Raw genomic sequence first — 18,866 nt, forward strand, 5'->3', positions numbered from 1 at the left:
CCTTTCAATTTCCTTGATGAGTTTAAAGAGTAATGGCAATAGTTCTTCTTTAAACATCTTGTAGAATTTAGCAGTGAACCCATCAGGACCTGGGCTTTTCTTTGTTCGTAAATTTTTGATTACATTTTCAATTTCACTCATTGTTATTGAGGTGTTTAGAATTTCTATATCTTCTTCATTTAACTTTGGCAACTTGTATGTATCTAGGAATCTGTCCATTTCTTCTGTGTTTTCCATTTTATTGGAGTACAGGTTCTCAAAGTAGGTATTGATGATCCTCTGAATTTCTGGTGGATCTGTTGTAGCTTCACCTTTTTCATTCTTAATTGCATGGATTTGTGCCTTTTCTTTCCTTTTTTTGATAAGGTTGGCTAAAGGTTTATCAATTGTATTTATTCTTTCAAAAAACCAGCTCTTCGATTCATTGATTTTTTTGTATCGTTCTCTTAGTCTCCATTGCATTGATTTCTGCTCAGATCTTTATAATTTCCGTTCTTATATGAGCTTTGGGTTTGTTATGCTCTTCTTTTTCTAGGAGCTTGAGGTTCTGTATTAGGTTATTTAACTGAGTTCTCTCTGTTTTCCTAATATAGGCATTCACTGCTATGAATTGCCCATATAGAACTGCTTTTGTTGTGTCCCACAGATTCCTGTATGTTGTACTGGCATTATCATTTACTTGTAGAAACTGTCTAATTTCTTCTTTTATTTCCTCTGTGACCTATTGGTTGTTCAGGAGAGTGTTGTTCAATTTCCATGTGTTTGTGGATGTTTTGCGGTTTCTTATATTATTGATCTCCAATTTTATTGCACTATGGTCTGAAAATATACAGGGGATAACTTGAATTCTTTTACATTTACTTAGATTTGCCCTATGAGCTAGTATGTGATCTATTTTGGAGAATGACCTGTATGCAGCTGAAAAGGATGTGTATTCTGATTTTGTGGGGTGGAATACTCTATAAACATCTATTAAGTCCATTTGTTCAATAGCTTGCTTCAGTTCTAGAATTTCATTGTTAATCTTTTTCCTAGATGATCTGTCTATTTGTGATAGAGGGGTATTGAAGTCCCCCACTACAACTGTGTTATTGTTTATTTGGTTTTTCATGTCTGTTAATATTTGTTTTGTATAGTTGGGGGCATTTGTATTTGGTGCATATATATTTAGGACTGTCATCTCTTACTCTTGGATTTTCCCTTCCCAAGGATGTAGTGACCATCTTTGTCTCTCTTAATTAGTTTTGGTTTGAAATCTACCTTGTCTGCAAATAAGATTGCTACCCCTGCTTTTTTTCTGGGATCCTGTCACATGGAGAACTGTGTTCCATCCTTTTACTTTCAGTCTATGAATTTCCTTTTGAGTTAGGTGAATTTCTTGTACAGAGCATATTGCTAGGTTTTGCTTCTTAATCCATTCTGTCAGTCTGTTTCTTTTGATTGGCAAATTGAGGCCATTAACATTGATAGTTATAACTGAGAGATATTGACTCATTCTTGCCATGATGTTTTATTGTTGTTGGTTCTTTTCTTATTTTTCCTCCTTTCCCTTTAGTGCCTTACCTTGCATGGTGTCTTCTCTCTGTTGGCCTTCATGGAGTTGTGACCTTCATTGTCTTTTTCTAGGATATTGCATAAAATTGTTTGGAGTGATGGTTTGGTGTTCATGAAATTTCTCAGGTGTTCTTTGTCGTGAAAGTATCTAATTTCCCCATCGATTTTGAAAGATAAATTTGCTGGATACAACAGTCTAGGTTGGAAGTTATTTTCTTTTAGAGCTTGAACTACTTCACTCCAGGCTCTCCTTGATTTGAGGGTTTGTGTTGAGAAATCTGCCGTGATTCTGATGGGCTTTCCTTTGTGGGTGATTTGTTTCTTTTCTCTAACTGCCTGTAGAATTTTGTTCTTCTGTTGGGTTTCTGGGATCTTGACTATTATATGTCTAGGTGTAGATTTTTTTTGATCGTGGCTGGGTGGAATTCTATATGCCTCACTTATCTGTGTGTCCAATTCTCTACCTCTGTCTCGGAAGTTTTCTACTATTACTCCTGTGAACAGTTTTTTTATGTCAATTGTACTTTCTTTTGTTTTTTCATAGACTACTATGAGTCTTATGTTATTCTTCTTTGCATCATCTAGCAGCTGTTGAATTGATTTCTCATGGTCCTTTACTATCTTTAAGAAATCTGTTTTCATGGTCCTTAACTGCGATCCTGTCTTCTATATCTGATATTCTGTCTTCAGATTCTCTTAGTCTGCTCTGCATGCTTTCAATGGAGTTTTTAATCTCCTGAATATCTGTTTGAATCTGTTTCATGGATTCCATTTCTTTCTTATGTTGCACGATGATGGTTTCCAAAAAATGCTATTTTTCTTTCTATTCTAATCTCCCTATGATGTCGGTCAATAACGTATTTGATAATATTTGTAACAAATGGCGTTTTCCTACTGAATGTGCGCGTCCTTCTGGCTGGAATGTCATAGCCACCAGTAGTTTTATCATGGCATCTAATGCATTACTTCCGGTCTTCTTGTCAGGAACTTATTTTCATGAGCAACAGAGCAGTGACTATTATTCATTTTCCTTTTACAAGTAATATGATCATAAACTGCTAAACACAATTAGCATCTACATAGCAACTCACCAAACACGTTTCAGTGTAGTTTGTGAGACCACCATGAAGTTAAGACACAAGCCTGCATTCCCCACACAAGTTTCTTGTCAAACCCGGCTCAGCGTGATGACATCTGCAGTGAGCTTTTGTAGAGTATGAATGTTTATGTAACAGCACTGGGCTCAGCTCTGACTGTAAATCCTAGCTCTACCAAACATGACTATGAGCAAGTAATTAGGCTCTCTGATCCTCAGTTTCTTCACTTACTCTTAGGATAAAAATCCCCCTGTCACAGTTACAAGACCAAGGGAAACAGTGCATCATCCAGCGCCATACTTGGCAGGTGATACACACTTGTTAGACGCTGGTGACGGATACTATAAGTGTCTGTGGGTGCGCTGACTCAATCAGAGAGCAGCAAGCTTACCTGTCACTAAGGTGGCTCTGCCTCTTTCCCAGTGGTGCTAGAGTGATCGCATGCTGAGCTACCCCAGCCTGGAGAGAGGTACCATCCAAAGGCCAGGCCTTCTTCCCCAAGGTCAGCCTGTGCTCACAAACTAGTGGGTCAGGGACTTAGAGACCCACTCCCTTCACCCTAACATGGGACCAGACAGAGGTTACTCAGCTCTAGAGCTCCCCCTGCAGCCTCCATTGAGACTGCATTAGACTCCTGCTTCCTGCTCTCCAATGCCACAGCTGATGATTCCCTAGTAAATTCTTGCATGCCCACATCCACCTCAGAGTCTGTTTCCAGGAGAACCACACCCGCCTCCTGTAGCAGATGCCGAAAGACAGACTGCTAGCCTTTTCCCCTGCATTGACTAATATCAGCACGTTTCTTTATTGCCTAAAACCACTGTAGCACTGGTATCCCATTGTGTGCAGGTGCAATCTTGCTCACCACCTCCCTCGCTGATGACTGAGTTTAACACTCTAAAATCACATTGTTTATTAGACTTCAGTGATGTTCAGATAGGTCACTTATGAACATCTGGTACTGTCCCTTGTCAACTGACCGCAGTAAGTTTTGGTATTCAGCAGGGATTCATGGTTTCCGTAGGACTAGCAATAGTGAGCTGGTGAAAACATGTTCCCTGGGTTCCGTAGTCTGTTTTGTTCCATCTTTCACTTTTACACACTTGCATATTTTTTCCTACTTTGATGTTAAGTTCCATTATGACAAGGGCTCTACACATTTATATTTTTTAAGTGTTGAGAGCCTCATGAATACTAGGCAAGTGCTCTGCCATTCAGCTAAACCCCAGGCTCTATTTATATTTTTTTAATCTCCCATAGATCCTTCAACTGCTTATTTATTTGATAAAGTTGTTTTACTTAATAATTCATATATTTTCAAATATCTGATTTAAAACATACAGTATCACTTTGCTCTGCCTGGTCCTTTTTAACCAAGTAGACCATTTATCTCTTGGAACTGCCTGATACAAAAGACTTAAACTTGAGCTAAATCTGACTATGGAGGTCTCATAAGGACCACCATGGTTGTTGATGATCCACACACTGTGGTTTGGCTTACAGTTTTGCCTGGAATCTATTTTTACAGGCAATGTATCTCTGCACTTGCGACTGGTTGACTCCGTAGATGCTGGTCCACGTGAAGGTCCCTCCTATAATAATCGTCCAGAACGTGTGTCTTTGCAAAGGGTTAGGGTTAAAACTAAATGAAAAGAAACAGAAAACAAACCCGAATTATTGACCAAACACTAAAGAAAATCCTTCTAGAACATTTTTCAATGTAAGCAATATATACCTATAGACATATATGTCTGTAAAAAAATTAAGTAATATAAAAGATAAGACTATTTCCAACTCAAGATCATTGAAATAACAATTATTATTTTCAGAGATTTGGAAATTCTAGGTGGGACTGAGGGAAAATTAGTGCTCTAATGATTCTGAGCATTTAGAGAAATTGTTCTCCCATGGTTTTAGGAAACTTGTTAAACAATCTGCCAAGCTGTAATTGGGGGGGATTCCTAAGTGCATCATAGCAACCAACACGGTACTGAAGTGAACACTAAATTAACACACTTTATGTCTACAATTCCTCTCCTAGCACATGTAGAGCTGTAGTTCTAATTCAAATTCAAGGTCAAGAACCCAGTCAATTAGCACAGTTTAAAGACTTTTCACTTGCTAAAATTACCATATGTTATTATAATTGTGTTTTCCTAAAATCCTGCGGGTACAAGCTAAATACTAGTAGTTTAAAACCATTTTGTGACGTGTGCATAAGTCCAAAATATTGTTACAAAGAAAGCTCAACTTCCATGTTCTACATAACCCTTAACCTTTTTAATATACTACCTAGGAAGTAATCTGTTTATCTCTGACATACAATATGAACTTGAAAACTGTGTGAAAAATTAATTTTCCTGAACACTGTGGTGGTTAAGCTTGACTTTGCTAATGTGATTGGCTTGGGGCCTTCCAGAGGATTGGTGGGACACACTTCTGGGTGTGTCTGGACGGGTGACGGAGGTGTGAGCTTGGGTACTGGTCCCTTACCCCTTTCTCTCTGGCACTGTTCCCTTGCTCTGCTTCCCAGATGCCATGAACTAAACTGCTCTGCTCCACCAGGCCCTTCTGCCATGAAGCTCCTGCCTTAGATCCAGCTGACCATGGACTTAATCCCCTTAAAACATGAGCCAAATAAAAACTCTCATTCTTTAATTTGTGGTTATTGGATATTGTGTCTCAGTGATGGGAAAAATGACTAATACACTTTTTAAAAATTAAAAATTCTGGGGCCAGGGATTTAGCTCAATGGTTCTACCGCTTGCCTCCCAAGAGCAAGGACCCAAGTTCGATCCCCGGTACCAAAGAAAAAAAAAATTATAAAATTCTCCAAATCTATTCCAAATCTTATATTTGAGGTCCGTTGAGTAAACCACTGTGACTTCGCATATATTTAAGCACAGTATTTCTACAGAAAAGTGAGAGATTGTATCCCATTGCCTAACATTTAGTATCAAAGTCTAAGAGTTTCAGGAGTGTTGACTCTTTTTCCCATAAAGTAGCTATAATATTAGCTAATGGACGTCAAGAGCCAAAACTATTCAGTGGGCTATCAGAAAGAAATAAGCTAAGAGCTAGAATATTTAATTCAGTACTGTCAGTCCTTCTCTTCTTCAGTTATCTCAACCAAAACAGATATTGTGTCCTCCATATTCTAAAACATTTTAGGAAAAGAAAGGATACTCTTGAAAAGTCTAAAACATGATAAAGCTTTTCATTATTACTCAGTAGTTTGTAACCTTCAAAGTTAAGGTCATAAAAATATCTAATTTTATTTTTTGAAATCTCTTATGATGCATAACCTACAGCTTCATTGGCAGAATATGTGTGTCCTTTGTCTAAAGTGACAGTGATCCTGAAGAGAAATGACTGGTTTCATACCTCCCCATAGCCTTTCCTAGGAAGAGATGTGAACATAATCAAGATCTCCTAAGAAGCTACTGGTTGTTTCTGATTCCTGGCATCCATTCCTCCACTTTCCCAATAAAAGCAACCAGGGGTTGCCTTGGGGAAACTATACCACCATCCCATTAAATAGTTTCAGTGACTCCGCCCTGGGCATGGGATGGAGCCAGAGTCCAGGAGAGGCCAACTCAGGGCTTTCTTCCAGGAAACTTGAATCTTGGGGTCATGGGGAAAAATTATGAAAATGGGTTCATTTGGTTTAATGAAATTCATTTCTATAAACTAACATATTAACTCAATTTCCAAAACAGCTTTTCTCAAGTTTTAGTCGCTATTTTCGAAGACCAGAAAAGAGCCATCAGTAGCTTTGTGGTTTTCTTTCGTCTTGCCGTAATTTCTGATTGGCTCTCTCAGTGAGAGGCTGCTCAAAGAGAAAAAGAGGTGGTGCAGATCAAAATAAGACTCTTCCCACACTCAATGGGATTACAAGCCTGATACTAATGATACAAAGGGGGGGGGGTTGTTTTTAAAAACTTCCTTTAAATTTTATGAAATATTTGGGATGAAATAATCTAGTTTTTCCCTTTTTTTTCTTTTAGGAAAACTGAACAGCTACTTAAGACATATTATATTATACTTTGTGTTTGCTGTCATTCCAAACATCAGTCATAACTGTTGTAGTCAATTTTCTGGAACTATCATACAGGTATACATAAGAGAAAAAATACTATGTAATGATAATATACTATATTAATACTACACATAATATACTACCTATTGCCAGGGTGCTATCAAAAGAGAAACCCTGCAGATTGCTTGAAACAGAATTGTCAAAATTGTCAAAATGTCTCTTGGTGTTTTTCTCTTAAGAGACTTCATTTTCTTTTCTTTCTACAATCTCTTCCCTTATCATCCTACACCACCTTGCAACGGTTCCAGACTAATTTTTGGAGGAAAATGCTTCTTTTCTCCTAGTCCCTTCTCAGGCAGAGGCACCATCCTAAAGCCATGCAGCTAAGAAACGTCTGGCTGCTCCAACCCCTTAGAAAAACTGGCAGGAACCCCTTCCACATTGACCTGCCCAGCTTCTGTCTTTTGTGGCTATTTTCTAACATAAACCCACTATTTCAAAAGGGGTTATTTTTACAGAGAAAATAGAAATTGTGTCCTTTAACCTGGGAGTGAAGAGCAACTTACTTCCAGAAGTTTAATCTGCCACCATTGTAGGCATCACTTAAAATTGTGTCGATGCCCCCTTGAACTACCGAAGCCTGTATAATCACAGATGCAAATCCAGCCACCATGACGCCCACTTGAAAAACATCTGTCCAGACAACTGCTTTGAGACCACCCTTGGAAGAGAGAGGGCATTGGGATTAATGTCCACACGCTTATACACTGTGCTGGAAAAAAATGTTGAAAACCCAGACACTGGCTAAGAAATGCACTCAAGAGAGATGTTCAGATACACAAGCACTGAAGGGGAGTGGAAGGGGGCGGGAGATTGCTAAGAAGAAACCTTCAGAATCCAGTTGCACAAATCAACGTCAGCTTTTATCCTATAGGTGGGGCTGATATTCATCCAATCAGCGTGTGCCCAGTCACAGTGGCTGTTGGGATTCCAACATTGCTTTGTACTAGCCACTGCCACAAACACTGGGGTCCCTGTCTTCTATGAGATCCAGCAACTAGACAGCTAATATCTAGAATATCAAAGATCCCATAAGATACACATCGCTGTTGAAAATGCACATCCATCTCAGGTCCTGCCATACCGTTTTTACATACTTTGCCGCTCCTGGCTATGAGCAACAGGAAGTAGTCGCAGGCTTCTGCACTGAGGAATTACCTGAGCACAGGTCTAATAATCTGGCTACAGCATGGATGGACCAGGAGATGAAACCAATCAATGTAGTGATTCAGATGAAAGAAACAAAATTCATTTGGGACTTGTGTTCTACCAAGGGTCCAATGGGACCACAAACCAAATATTCCTTACAAGTAAAGTCATATGGTGGGAGGTCGGGGCAGAATAGGTGTGAACAACCCATTTTACAGCTCAGAACTCAGCACAGCTAGAAATTTCCATTTTGCAAAGTTACTAGGTAGAGCGAGGTAGAAATGGTGCCATTGACATACGTACCAGCGCGCAGTAGAACGTGCAGACCACGCCCGTAGCCACCACCGCACCCCACCGATCGAATCCTGTGACTGCAGAAGAAAAGGAAAGGCATGTTCAGCTGCGACATATGCAAAAACATGTCAGGAATTATCGGGGAGGAAAGTGATCTCATTTATTGAGCATCTTCCTATGTCTACTTCCCGAAAAGTAGGCTCCAACCTCATGAATGTCACAAAACCATGGGATTTAAAATAGATTTCGACGAGGTAAACAGCCGTGGGTGTGGTCTCTACTCAGCTCCAACACGGCTACTCCAAAGAGGCAGAGCACCGCTGTCGCAACTCAGCTAAGCAGCAGCTTGACGCTGCCAGGAAGCAGCTGTTCAGACTGATGGCTCCGAGTGTGGGTCCCCCTCTGCGGTGAGATGCCATTCAGACAAACTACAATTTGACCGGTCCTTGAAAGACCCAGCACTAGGATGCACGCTATTAAGACAGAGCTCGGATGGAGAAAAGTCTATGTACTGGGCTACCATCTATCTGAAAAGTGGAGGAGTGTGTGATATTTTTTTAAAGGACAAATGAAAAACAAACAAAAGGGCCGGGGATTTAGCTCATTGGTTTCGCCACCTGCTGCGTAAGCACAAGGACCCGAGTTCAATCCCCGGTACCAAAAAAAAAAGAAAGAAAAACAAACAAAAAAAACCCAGTTACCCAAAGAAGAAGAGAACAAAGTATAGGACCCAAGGATGTATGTTAGACTTGTCTAAATATATTTTTAGATTTCACTTTGGAATCATGCACATATTCTACATAATTATAAATACATTTAAAACAACTTCAAAAGTAAAATGAAACAAATTGAACCTAGCTGTGTATCAAGTTTGTGACATCATCATACAGAGAAAAATATGCCACAAGACTTTAAAACAGGGCAATTTAGCTGGGCATGGGGGCACGTGCCTATAATCCCAGCATTTGGGAGGCTGAGGCAGGAAGGTCACCATGAGTTTGAGGCCACCCTGGGCTACATAGTGAGTTCAGGTCCAGCCTGAACTACATAATAGGATGATGTCTTAAAACAAACAAAGAATTAAAAATAAAGCATAGCAATTTAATATACACCCCTCCAGGGATATACCCTAAGGGAAAGAGAACTGCAAAGAAAAAAATCTGTAACTTCTTTCAGCCATCATATTATGAGTTACAGTATCGGAAAATCATTCTAAAACTATTACCTCAGTCATTCTCTAATTTGATTGTACATTAAAATCGCCAGAGGAGATTTTTATTGTTGATGGTGGTTTTTGTTTTGTATGGTTTGGTTTGGTTTGGTTTTTTGAAACAGGGTCTCACTGTGTAGCCCAGGCTGGCCTCGAACTCATGGCAATCCTCCTGCCTCAGCCTCCTGAGTGCTGGGATTACAGGCGTGCGCCACCATGCCCATCTACTAGAGGAGACTTAAATTCTGATGACTTGACCATTCGAAGGGCTCATTTACTCAGAGCTGTGGGGTACACGCTCCAGTATCAGTACTTTTTAAAGATCCTCAAATAAATCAATGTGCAGCCTGGGTGGAGAAATCAGAGCCCCCACTAGGTGGCCCCTGCTGGATAAGACAGGGCAGTCTGACCAGTGATAATGACACCAACCTTATGGTATGAAGCAGCATCACAGGTTTGCATCAGAAATTCATAATGATGCATATCTAAACAAAACATCTAAGTTGATTTAGGAGATAATACAGAACCAATTCATTTTGCTTTTTTTTTTTTTAATGAGGCTTTTTATTCAACTTGAGTTGTCTAGATCCTTTCTTTTTTTTATTTTGGTACTGAGGATCGAACTTGGGTCCTTGTGCTTACGCCGCAGGCAGCGAAACCACTGAACTAATTCCCCAGCCCTTCATTTTGCTTTTTATTTACTTATTTTTGGGGTGGTGGTGACCAAAGCCAGGGCCTTGGGCACCACGCTGGCTGTGTGCTCTGCTGCTGCATTCCCTGCTCGGGCCCCCTCTTACTCTTTTTTAAACTAATAAGTAAATGGGGGAAAGTCAGCTATTTCCCAGGCCTTTCCTATAGAGTAATCAAGTAATCAGCAAGTCTCTCTTTATAGAAATGCTCCATCTCATTAATGAAAAAGTAATAAAAGAATTAGAAGATTCCATTCTATAAACCTTAATTAATTTAAAACTACAAGCTTATAAACATGGCCTAGGAGATAATATTTCTAAAAAGCTGAACTGCAGCCTGAAGACCTAGATGTAACCATGACTTCACAAGAAACGCAGAGGGCTTGGGAAGCATTAAGTGACCCTGTGGGAATGCCATTAGTAAAATCAAGAACAAATAATGCAGTTTCTTCAGCAAAGCCATGCCATTTAAAGGGAGAAAAAAAAGAGAAGGGAGATTATAAATTAAGAGAAACTTTAAAAGAGATTCAAGCTACATCCATTAAAAACTGACAAATGGAAAAACTAGTCGTTACACCTGTAGGTTTCACATCTCTTTCTTAGTGGCTGCTGGAACAAGTTTAAAACTCAGTAGAGATAACAGAACATTAGAACAACACCATTAACCAAATGAACATTTGACATTTACAGAACGTTACACCCAACAACCGCATAACCCATGTTCTTTTTAGGAGCACTCGGGATGTTCACAAAGGTAGACCATATCCTGCACCACTAAACGAATCACAATAAATGTCAAGGATTAAAATCATAATGATAGCAGTTGTCTGACCAAAGCAGTATTCATTTAGAAATCAGTGACAAAATCACATACTAGAAAATCTCCCAATATTTGAAAATTAAGCAACACTCTTCTAAATAACCCACAGAGAAAACAAAACACACGAAAAATTAGAAAATATTTTGAACTGAAAGAAAATAAAAACACAAGCTTGCAAAATTTGTGGGGTGCAGAGAATGTACTGCTTAAAGAAAAATTTATAACTTTAAGAACATATGTTATAAAATAAAAAATAGGTAAAATTAGTGACCTAAACTTCTATCTTTAAACTAGAGAAGTTAAACACAAAATAAATAGAAAAAAATAAATTAATGAAACAGCATAAATTAAGGAAGTAGAAAATCAACAAAACACAAAACTTGTTCTTACAAATGATTAAAAACATCAATTAGCTGGGTATGGTGGCGCACACCTGTAATCCCAGCACTTGGGAGGCTGAGGCAGGAGGATCACCATGAATGTGAAGTCAGCCTGGGCTACACAGCAAGACCTTGTCTCAGAAAACAATAAATAAATATTAGTAAAAAAAGAGATAAAAGGGCATTTTATCACTATTAGGAACAAGTAGAAGGGAGATCACTAAAGATATAAGTTTTAAAGAGGATATTATAAACAACTGTGGCAATGAAGTTTATAAGTTAGAAAAATAAACTCCCTGAAAAAAGATATTATCAAAATTGACACCAAAGAAGTTGAAAATATTAATAACTAAATTCATTAAAGAAATTTGATTAATAAACCAAAATCCACAAAAGCAAAAATATCAGACCCTGGTGCCTTTATTTTTAATTCTATCAAACATTATACACAATTTTATATAAACTCTTTCAAGAAACAGAAGGGAAACACTTTTCTACTCATCTATGAAGCCAGCACAGCTGATAAAAAGTCTGACAGAGACACTCCAGGAAAATGAAACTTCAGAGCAATATTCCTCATGAACTGCAAAAATCCTTAACAAAACATTCCCAAGGCAAGTGGACTAGTGTGTAAGAGGAATGATAAGATATGGTCATAAATGGGGTTGATCCCAAGACTGCAAAATTTATTTAGTGCTTTACTTCCCACATCAACTGTGCAGCAGGACAAGGAGAACTAAAAGGCATAAAGGTCAGGAGAGAGGGAACACTGGCTTATTCATAAACATGAAACTCCTACTAGGTCTCCACAAACCGAACTGAATGAAAAAGCAAATTTAGCCAGCAACCAGGATAGAAGATCAACTTGTAAAAATCAATTATATTTTATATAATTGCAATGAGTAATTGGAAAATATTATGAAATGATAGCATTTGGAATAATGTAAAAGATCAGTTACCTTGAAAAAAATCTAAGAAATATACTCAAGACTTTAGCATCAAGAGCTGCAAAACATGACTGAGAGAAAATGTAAAAGTCCTGAGTGAATGTGTTGATTCACCATATAATGAATGCACTGGAAGAATATTGCTTTTGTAGAGTGTGTGTTCAAGTCCTTTGTCTACTTTTTACTAAATTACTTGTCTTTTAAAATTCATCTTCATTATTTCATGAGCCAATAAGTTCAATATAAATGGTCAACAGGAAATGTAAATCAAAGCCATAATACAAAAATCTATAATAACCACTAAAATGGGGGGGGGGACTAATGTCAAATGTGGCAAGGATGTGTTTACAGTGGAATTCTTATATATCGTGAAATGGACATGTAAATGGTCAAAATAATCAAAAAGTTATGTGGCAATGTCTATTAAATTTCATGAAACAACTATCCTGCTCTGTGTCAGAATACACGAATGTTTAATTTTACACTGTTTTCACATATTATGTTTCAAGATGAAACACAAACAACTGTCAAAAAGAAAAACAAAACACAAAAACTGTAGCAGAATGTTCTTAGCAGCCTTAATTTGGAATGCCCTAAAACTGGGAACAATCCAATGTCTAGAGACAAGAGGACCTAAAGAGATTTTGATAAATGTGTACAATGAAATTCTTCTAGCACAGAAAAGGAAAGAACTACTGATACATGTCACAAAATGAATGCGACTCAAAAACATTTTGTTAACCAAAGAAACCAGGCACAAAAAAGCTCTATTGCTTCCATTTATATAAAAGCTAAGAGCATACTGAAATGCAGGTGGAATAAGGTGACATTTCAAATTTACAGCAAATAGATCTATTGGAGAAAGTCAGCAGTGAACTGAAATCGACCACGAGTGGATAATTATTACTGTAGGGTCGTGGATACGTTAGGCCTCAGTCACTAGTCTCCATTTTAGAGAAGTTTTCTACAACAAAAGAAGAAAGTTGAAAAAGAAATTGAGCCTAGGGTTGGGTTAGACAAGTGCTTGTTTGGCATCTGTTAGGCACCGAGCACTGCAATGGTGCCCGTGCACAAGTGGCATTCCGGGGTCACAGTCACTAGTCACGGGTCCTAGTCTCTCCTGCTTGGTACTTCGAGTCTAAGAAGAGCAGAAGCCTTGATTTCTTCACAGATTGAAGTCATTAAAGCACTCTAAAACTCTAATATCTTCAACTATGCTCAAGACAAATAGGTAGCGAGTGGCGTCTACAGCTAGCTCCGTTCTTGACATAGGAAATGAGCCGCTCCTGGTGCTGCCCGCAGGGCCCGGCCCACATCTGGCACCCGGGTAAGAGCGCTTTCTATCACGAACCCCCCTGTGCAATGATCCTGTCGTGCTTTGTAAACGGCGAGAGTAACTATCGCATCTATTATAAAATCAAGACAACAGGGCGGGGCGGCAGGTTTGCTCCCTACGACATTAACTCCCGGAACCAAACCACATTCTTTTCCGTCAGACTCCACTTGTCCATTTTACAAGGAACTTTTAGAGATAAACTCACTTCCCCGACTGATAAAATTCAAGGAGCCTGAGGTTTCCTGAAATGCTTTGAAGGCAGGACCAGCGTGAACCTTTGCCTCGATAAAATGAGCCCAGCCTCACTGCTGCTGCCCCGGCAGGGAATTTGTGGATCAGCACAACTGAGTTCACCTAGAAGGACGCGGCCGCCAGCACCCTGCTGTCTCTGGAAGCTGCTGGCCTTTTGGGTCAGTCTCCTGGCTCCTCTGCCTCTGGAGCCTCAGAGCTGGGGAGGGAAAGGGCTGCTCTCCCAACCTGACTTCTCAGTGCACCCGAGTCCTCGGGACACAAAGCAGGGCGTCTGTCCCACAGCACTGGGGGACAGCTGGGGCACACAGCCCAGAGAAGCAGATCTGGTGAGTCCTCCTTTCCGAAACCTGCAGACACTTGGAAGCAGTCCACGCAGAAACCCAAAGGTGCCAGTGTAGATACTGAAACCGTCTCAGCACCATAACCCTGATAGGCCTGTCTGGCCATATCCTTCCATCTCTCTCTGCCCACCAAGAGAATAAGGCTTACTGAAATTGAACCCCAAACTGAGTGACATGATTTGCCACTTTGAAAATGTACCTTGATAGCTAAATCATGGAAGTGGCTTGTATGTCCATCAACAGATGAATGGATAAAGAAAATGTGATATTTACACACAGTGGAGTACTACTCAGCCATAAAGAAGGATAAAGCTGAGTCATTTGTGGGAAAATAGATACACCTTGAGATCATAATGCTAAGTGAAATAAATCAAACACAGAAGGCTAAATATCACATGATCTGTCTTTTATATGAGAAACCCAAAATATAAAGAGCAAAGTAAAAGATAGATAATAGAAAACAACAAGATAGACTATGTAGAGAAAGGAACAAGATTTGGGGGTGGGAGAGAAAGGAGGGGAGGGGAAGAAAATAAAAAAGATCAAGATGTAATATGTATATGTATACCAATTCCCCACAGTAAATGTCTTTACCATGTATCACAAACATATACTAAGAAAAGAGAGAAAAATGAAATAAAATGTACCTTGATTCAAAGCCAGTGCAGGGGCATAGATAACAATTCCAGTATACAGAATCTAAAGGAAAAAAGAAAACAAAAGGAACTCTATGAATTATAAAATTCATGAATGTTATCTATAAATTATAAAATATTGATTTTCCTGTAAAACCAATTATGAATTAAGACAGTAGTTTTAGTATATTTAATAAAATTATAACTTGAAAATGCTAAGGAAAATTAATTCTTATTTATTGTGTGGTCACAAGTTAGAAAAATCTTTTATGACCGCCTTTTTGTACAACTCTGGATTTCTTAATGTGATGATGAGTACAAATGGTCAATGATCCACCCACTCGAGCCTGAAATTAATTTTCCTCGATTTGAAACATATAAAAACAAAGAAATACAAATTTAGAAGAGGATGGTCCCTGACTGATGACTTCAAACTACTGCTGATCACTAATAATTTTTAAAGTAAAATTTTTAAATCTTGTTTTTAAATGTTTGTGTGCCTATTAGGCTAAAGTGTGAATTTTCACTAAAAAAAAATCCTGAAAGTCAACGTAAGCTATACTCCATCTTTTTATATTATTTATTATTTTTTACCCATACAATCAATAAATATGGATGGGTATAATAGTAAGTATAGTCTTTTTCCCAAAGTGTCATTTTCTCTTTTAAAATTTATTTCAAACTATCATTTTCACTGCATTATCTTCAAATACATCACAGAGGCTAATTCTAAAGTTTCAAAAACATATTATGATTAAAAACCGATTATGCGCTACCTGAATGCTTGGTTATACTGCATGGAGAGATATAGGGAAGCAAGTCCTTCAAATGAGAAATGCTACAACCCCTTTCTTTTGGGAAAAAAATGAGATAGCTGCCCAAGATCATTGCTTTGTCCAAGTTGAATATTTAAGAGTGTGACGGGCTGCCTTGCTAAGGACTGTCCCCACTTCTCTTCTTCCTGGGAGCATCTTTAGCATAAATTCATGAGGATCTGAACAATGCGAGCTACCTCACCTTTGAGTCAGAATCTCTACCAGACCCTCAAAGCCACCTTCCTTCTCCATGCTTTGCAAAGATAAAAATGGAATCCAGTTTGAAGTTTTCCAAAGGCACTCTGTCTCGCTGGAGTAAACGCTTAAGTGGCTTTTGATGGGAGAAACAAGATTGTCTTTAGGGATGAGAATGGAAATCCCTCCCCAAAGTCCACAACCAAACTCCAGCCCCTATGTGCTTAATGCTGTGAGGACAAGAGGTACAAACGAGGTGGCAGTGGTCATGGAAATCCTCCATCAGCCCAGGAAGTGAAGAAAGCACTTGTCAGTCACTTGTCACTTCCCAAATCCTTGCTTTACCTCTGTGACAAACACTGCATCTATACTTGCATATTCTTTATTTTTGCAGCACTAGGGCTTGAACCCAGAGCCTTGGCATGGGGCTCTATCCCCAACCCTTTTGTTTATTTAACTTCTATTTTGAAATAAGGTCTCAGAAAAGTGCTAAATTCCCCAGGCTGAACTGGAATTTACTGTCCACCCGCTTGGCCTCCAGAGTGCTGGGATTATATTTGGCTATGTGCGTATTCTTCTGAAATTGCTGAATTGTTTGTCTTTAAGAACTGCTCCAGAGCTTATAATTCTTTCATTTTAATTCAAAATGCCTTCACTCTCACCTTGGTCCAGGCGGGGCTGGGGAAAGCAACGTACCTCTTGCTTGATTGATAAAATATTTAAATTCACTTAAGTCTTTCTATTTTTCCAGGAAGTAAAGTTTTTGTTGCAACATTGTTTAGGCTTAATACCCTAATGGCTAACAACAAGTGTTTTCTATTTCATTTCCTCATATTTTCAACATCTTTTTTATCCTTCATGCGTTTCCCAAGTAAGGTTCACCCAGATGCCACGGATTAAAATATTTTAGTGACAAGAGGAAGAATACACGAATGGAGAGCTACTTACCGTTTGAACAATAAAGAGGACTGTTCCACAGAGGCGGATGTATCTGTTAAACCGAAGTTCTAAATACTGTGGCGAAAGAAAGGAAAAACAGTTGTGATGTGAATCCTCTGAACATTTCTGTTTTTATCAGTAGCTTAAGGAAAAAAGGGTTAGAAATCTAAGGCAATTTCACAACCCATTTGTGCCCTCTGTGTTTTCTGTTGTTTTACCTACATACAGCAGAGTTGGCTCAATTCAGAGCACAAGTCAATGGATTTTAACCCACGTAAAGATTTGTGTGACCCCTGTCTCCACTGAGTCACAAGAGTAGCTCTGTTGCCCCAAACACTGCTGCTGTACCCTTTAGTGAAGCCTCCCTTTCACCCCAAACCCTACTAATCACTCATCTCTTCTTTATCCCCACTTTGACCTGGAAAGATTGGAAAATCGTCACCTAAGGGGAATATTGATTTGTTGTAGAGTAAGTGACCTGTTGCTCTTCCCTTCCTCTTAGTGTCTGCTCTGTACAGTTCCCTCAATTCGCGTGGGTACTCAACCCTTTCCAAATCCCGCCAGTTGTGATAGGATTGTCATCAAGGTGCCTCAGTGCTTCTGAGTAAGAAGAAATCACATGACCCGGCACAGCCAATCAGCTTTCCTACCTAGTGGGAGGCAAGGAGAAGCTAGCTCTTCCACTCAGCCTCAGCTCCATTCTCTGCACTATGCTCACAGCTGTCACACGTACATACACAACTGTTTAAAACGTAAATCCCCCACGTCAGTTCCTGTTCAGAGCCAACCATCCTGCCCTATCTCCCTAAAATCTGCAGTGTCTTCTAACATGGTCTGCTTATTTTTCTACAGTGTACCATAACATAGTACAGAGTTCCAATCAGAATTCCAGAGGAGAAATCCAAGGTGTTTTTAAATTTGCATACAATGTCTGCACAATAGTCTTGTTATAATATTGCAGGAAACAGAAGAATGAAAAGCTGGCCTTAGGTAATAACTGGAGGAAAAGACACCTGATATTTTTCTCCATAGTCGTAGCAAACACATCCAGAATCCTTGCTGGGCACAGTGTCCTCCCAATAACCTGAGGAGGCAGAGGCTATGTAGAAGCCCACATTAGTGATGGGACCCCCCAGAGATCAGAAAAGACTCCAAGCTCGAGATCTCAACACTGGCAGGACCATGACACACATTTAGAAGCTTTGGTACCCAAAGTAAACAATCCAACTATGTGTCCAGGAATCAGTTTTGAGCAGATGACACTGACACAAAATAGAACCGCCAAAAATAGCTCACAGTGACACATACACAACACAGTGCAGGCACTGATTAGTACCAGCCCCTGACCCTGTCCCCCTCCCGACTCCTGAGCTTGAAGCGACCTCTCTCCAAATCTCACATTCACACTTTGTCTTGCAAATGAGGATCATAGTAACAATTCTTCCCCCTCTTCTTTTGCAGCATTTTGTAGATCCTCCAATGATATAAACTGATGGGGGGAGTGTTGTAAATGTTTCATTCGAAAGTAAAATATTCCTCCAAAAAGCTGGTGTAATCTAAATCCATGAGCCTCGTGAATTCCTTGTATCAAAATCACATACGGACATTTTGGAAGGCATTTTAGAAGACTGGAGAAATTGCTGAACCTTGGACACAGGGCAGTGTTATTTCTGCAGAATTCTTTAAGCAAGCCTCTATTACACATGAATGGACATGAAAAGATAGAGAGACTAAAGAAAAGAAGAGCAGAATGTGACAGAGGTAAGAATGTAGATACCTGAACCAAATAAACTGGAAGGCATTTATATGTCATATATATTTTTTTTCCAAGATCAACTGATCTGGAAAAGCAATATGTTTAAGCACACACAGAACCAACTCAACACATAACCAAGAAATCTATCACTCTGTCAGCTCTCCGTGGTCCCTAAAGCTACAGTGGAATCAACTCAGAGGGTGAATTTGAAGTCTAAGTCACTGTGTAATAAGCTTTAAAAAGTAGTTTTAGGATGTCCAGGCAAAACTACAGAGTAACTATAAGCACCTATAGTCAATCAAGATCATTCATAGACCTAAGAATTTTGAATAATTTAGGGACCCTTCAATTTCTGTTG

General features: G+C 39.2%; 1 protein-coding gene across 5 annotated transcripts in view; it reads right to left on the reverse strand.

Moving 5' to 3' along the window:
* The window catches only part of Slc5a8 (solute carrier family 5 member 8), a 50,377-nt gene that overhangs the window by 28,547 nt on the left and 2,964 nt on the right, over positions 1 to 18,866 (reverse strand). For all 5 annotated transcript variants that reach the window (XM_004844857.4, XM_087192692.1, XM_087192694.1 and 2 more), the window contains exons 2-6: positions 16,762 to 16,827; positions 14,816 to 14,867; positions 8,203 to 8,270; positions 7,257 to 7,411; positions 4,153 to 4,293 (exon numbers count right to left, since the gene is read on the reverse strand). In XM_004844857.4, coding sequence (XP_004844914.3) covers positions 4,153 to 4,293; positions 7,257 to 7,411; positions 8,203 to 8,270; positions 14,816 to 14,867; positions 16,762 to 16,827 — 482 coding nt within the window. The remainder of the gene's footprint in view (positions 1 to 4,152; positions 4,294 to 7,256; positions 7,412 to 8,202; positions 8,271 to 14,815; positions 14,868 to 16,761; positions 16,828 to 18,866) is intronic.

This window comes from Heterocephalus glaber, unplaced genomic scaffold (assembly GCF_053883595.1).
Source record: "Heterocephalus glaber isolate CG9 unplaced genomic scaffold, H.glaber_assembly_v1.0 deba00001572, whole genome shotgun sequence".
Classification (NCBI taxonomy): domain Eukaryota; kingdom Metazoa; phylum Chordata; class Mammalia; order Rodentia; family Bathyergidae; genus Heterocephalus; species Heterocephalus glaber.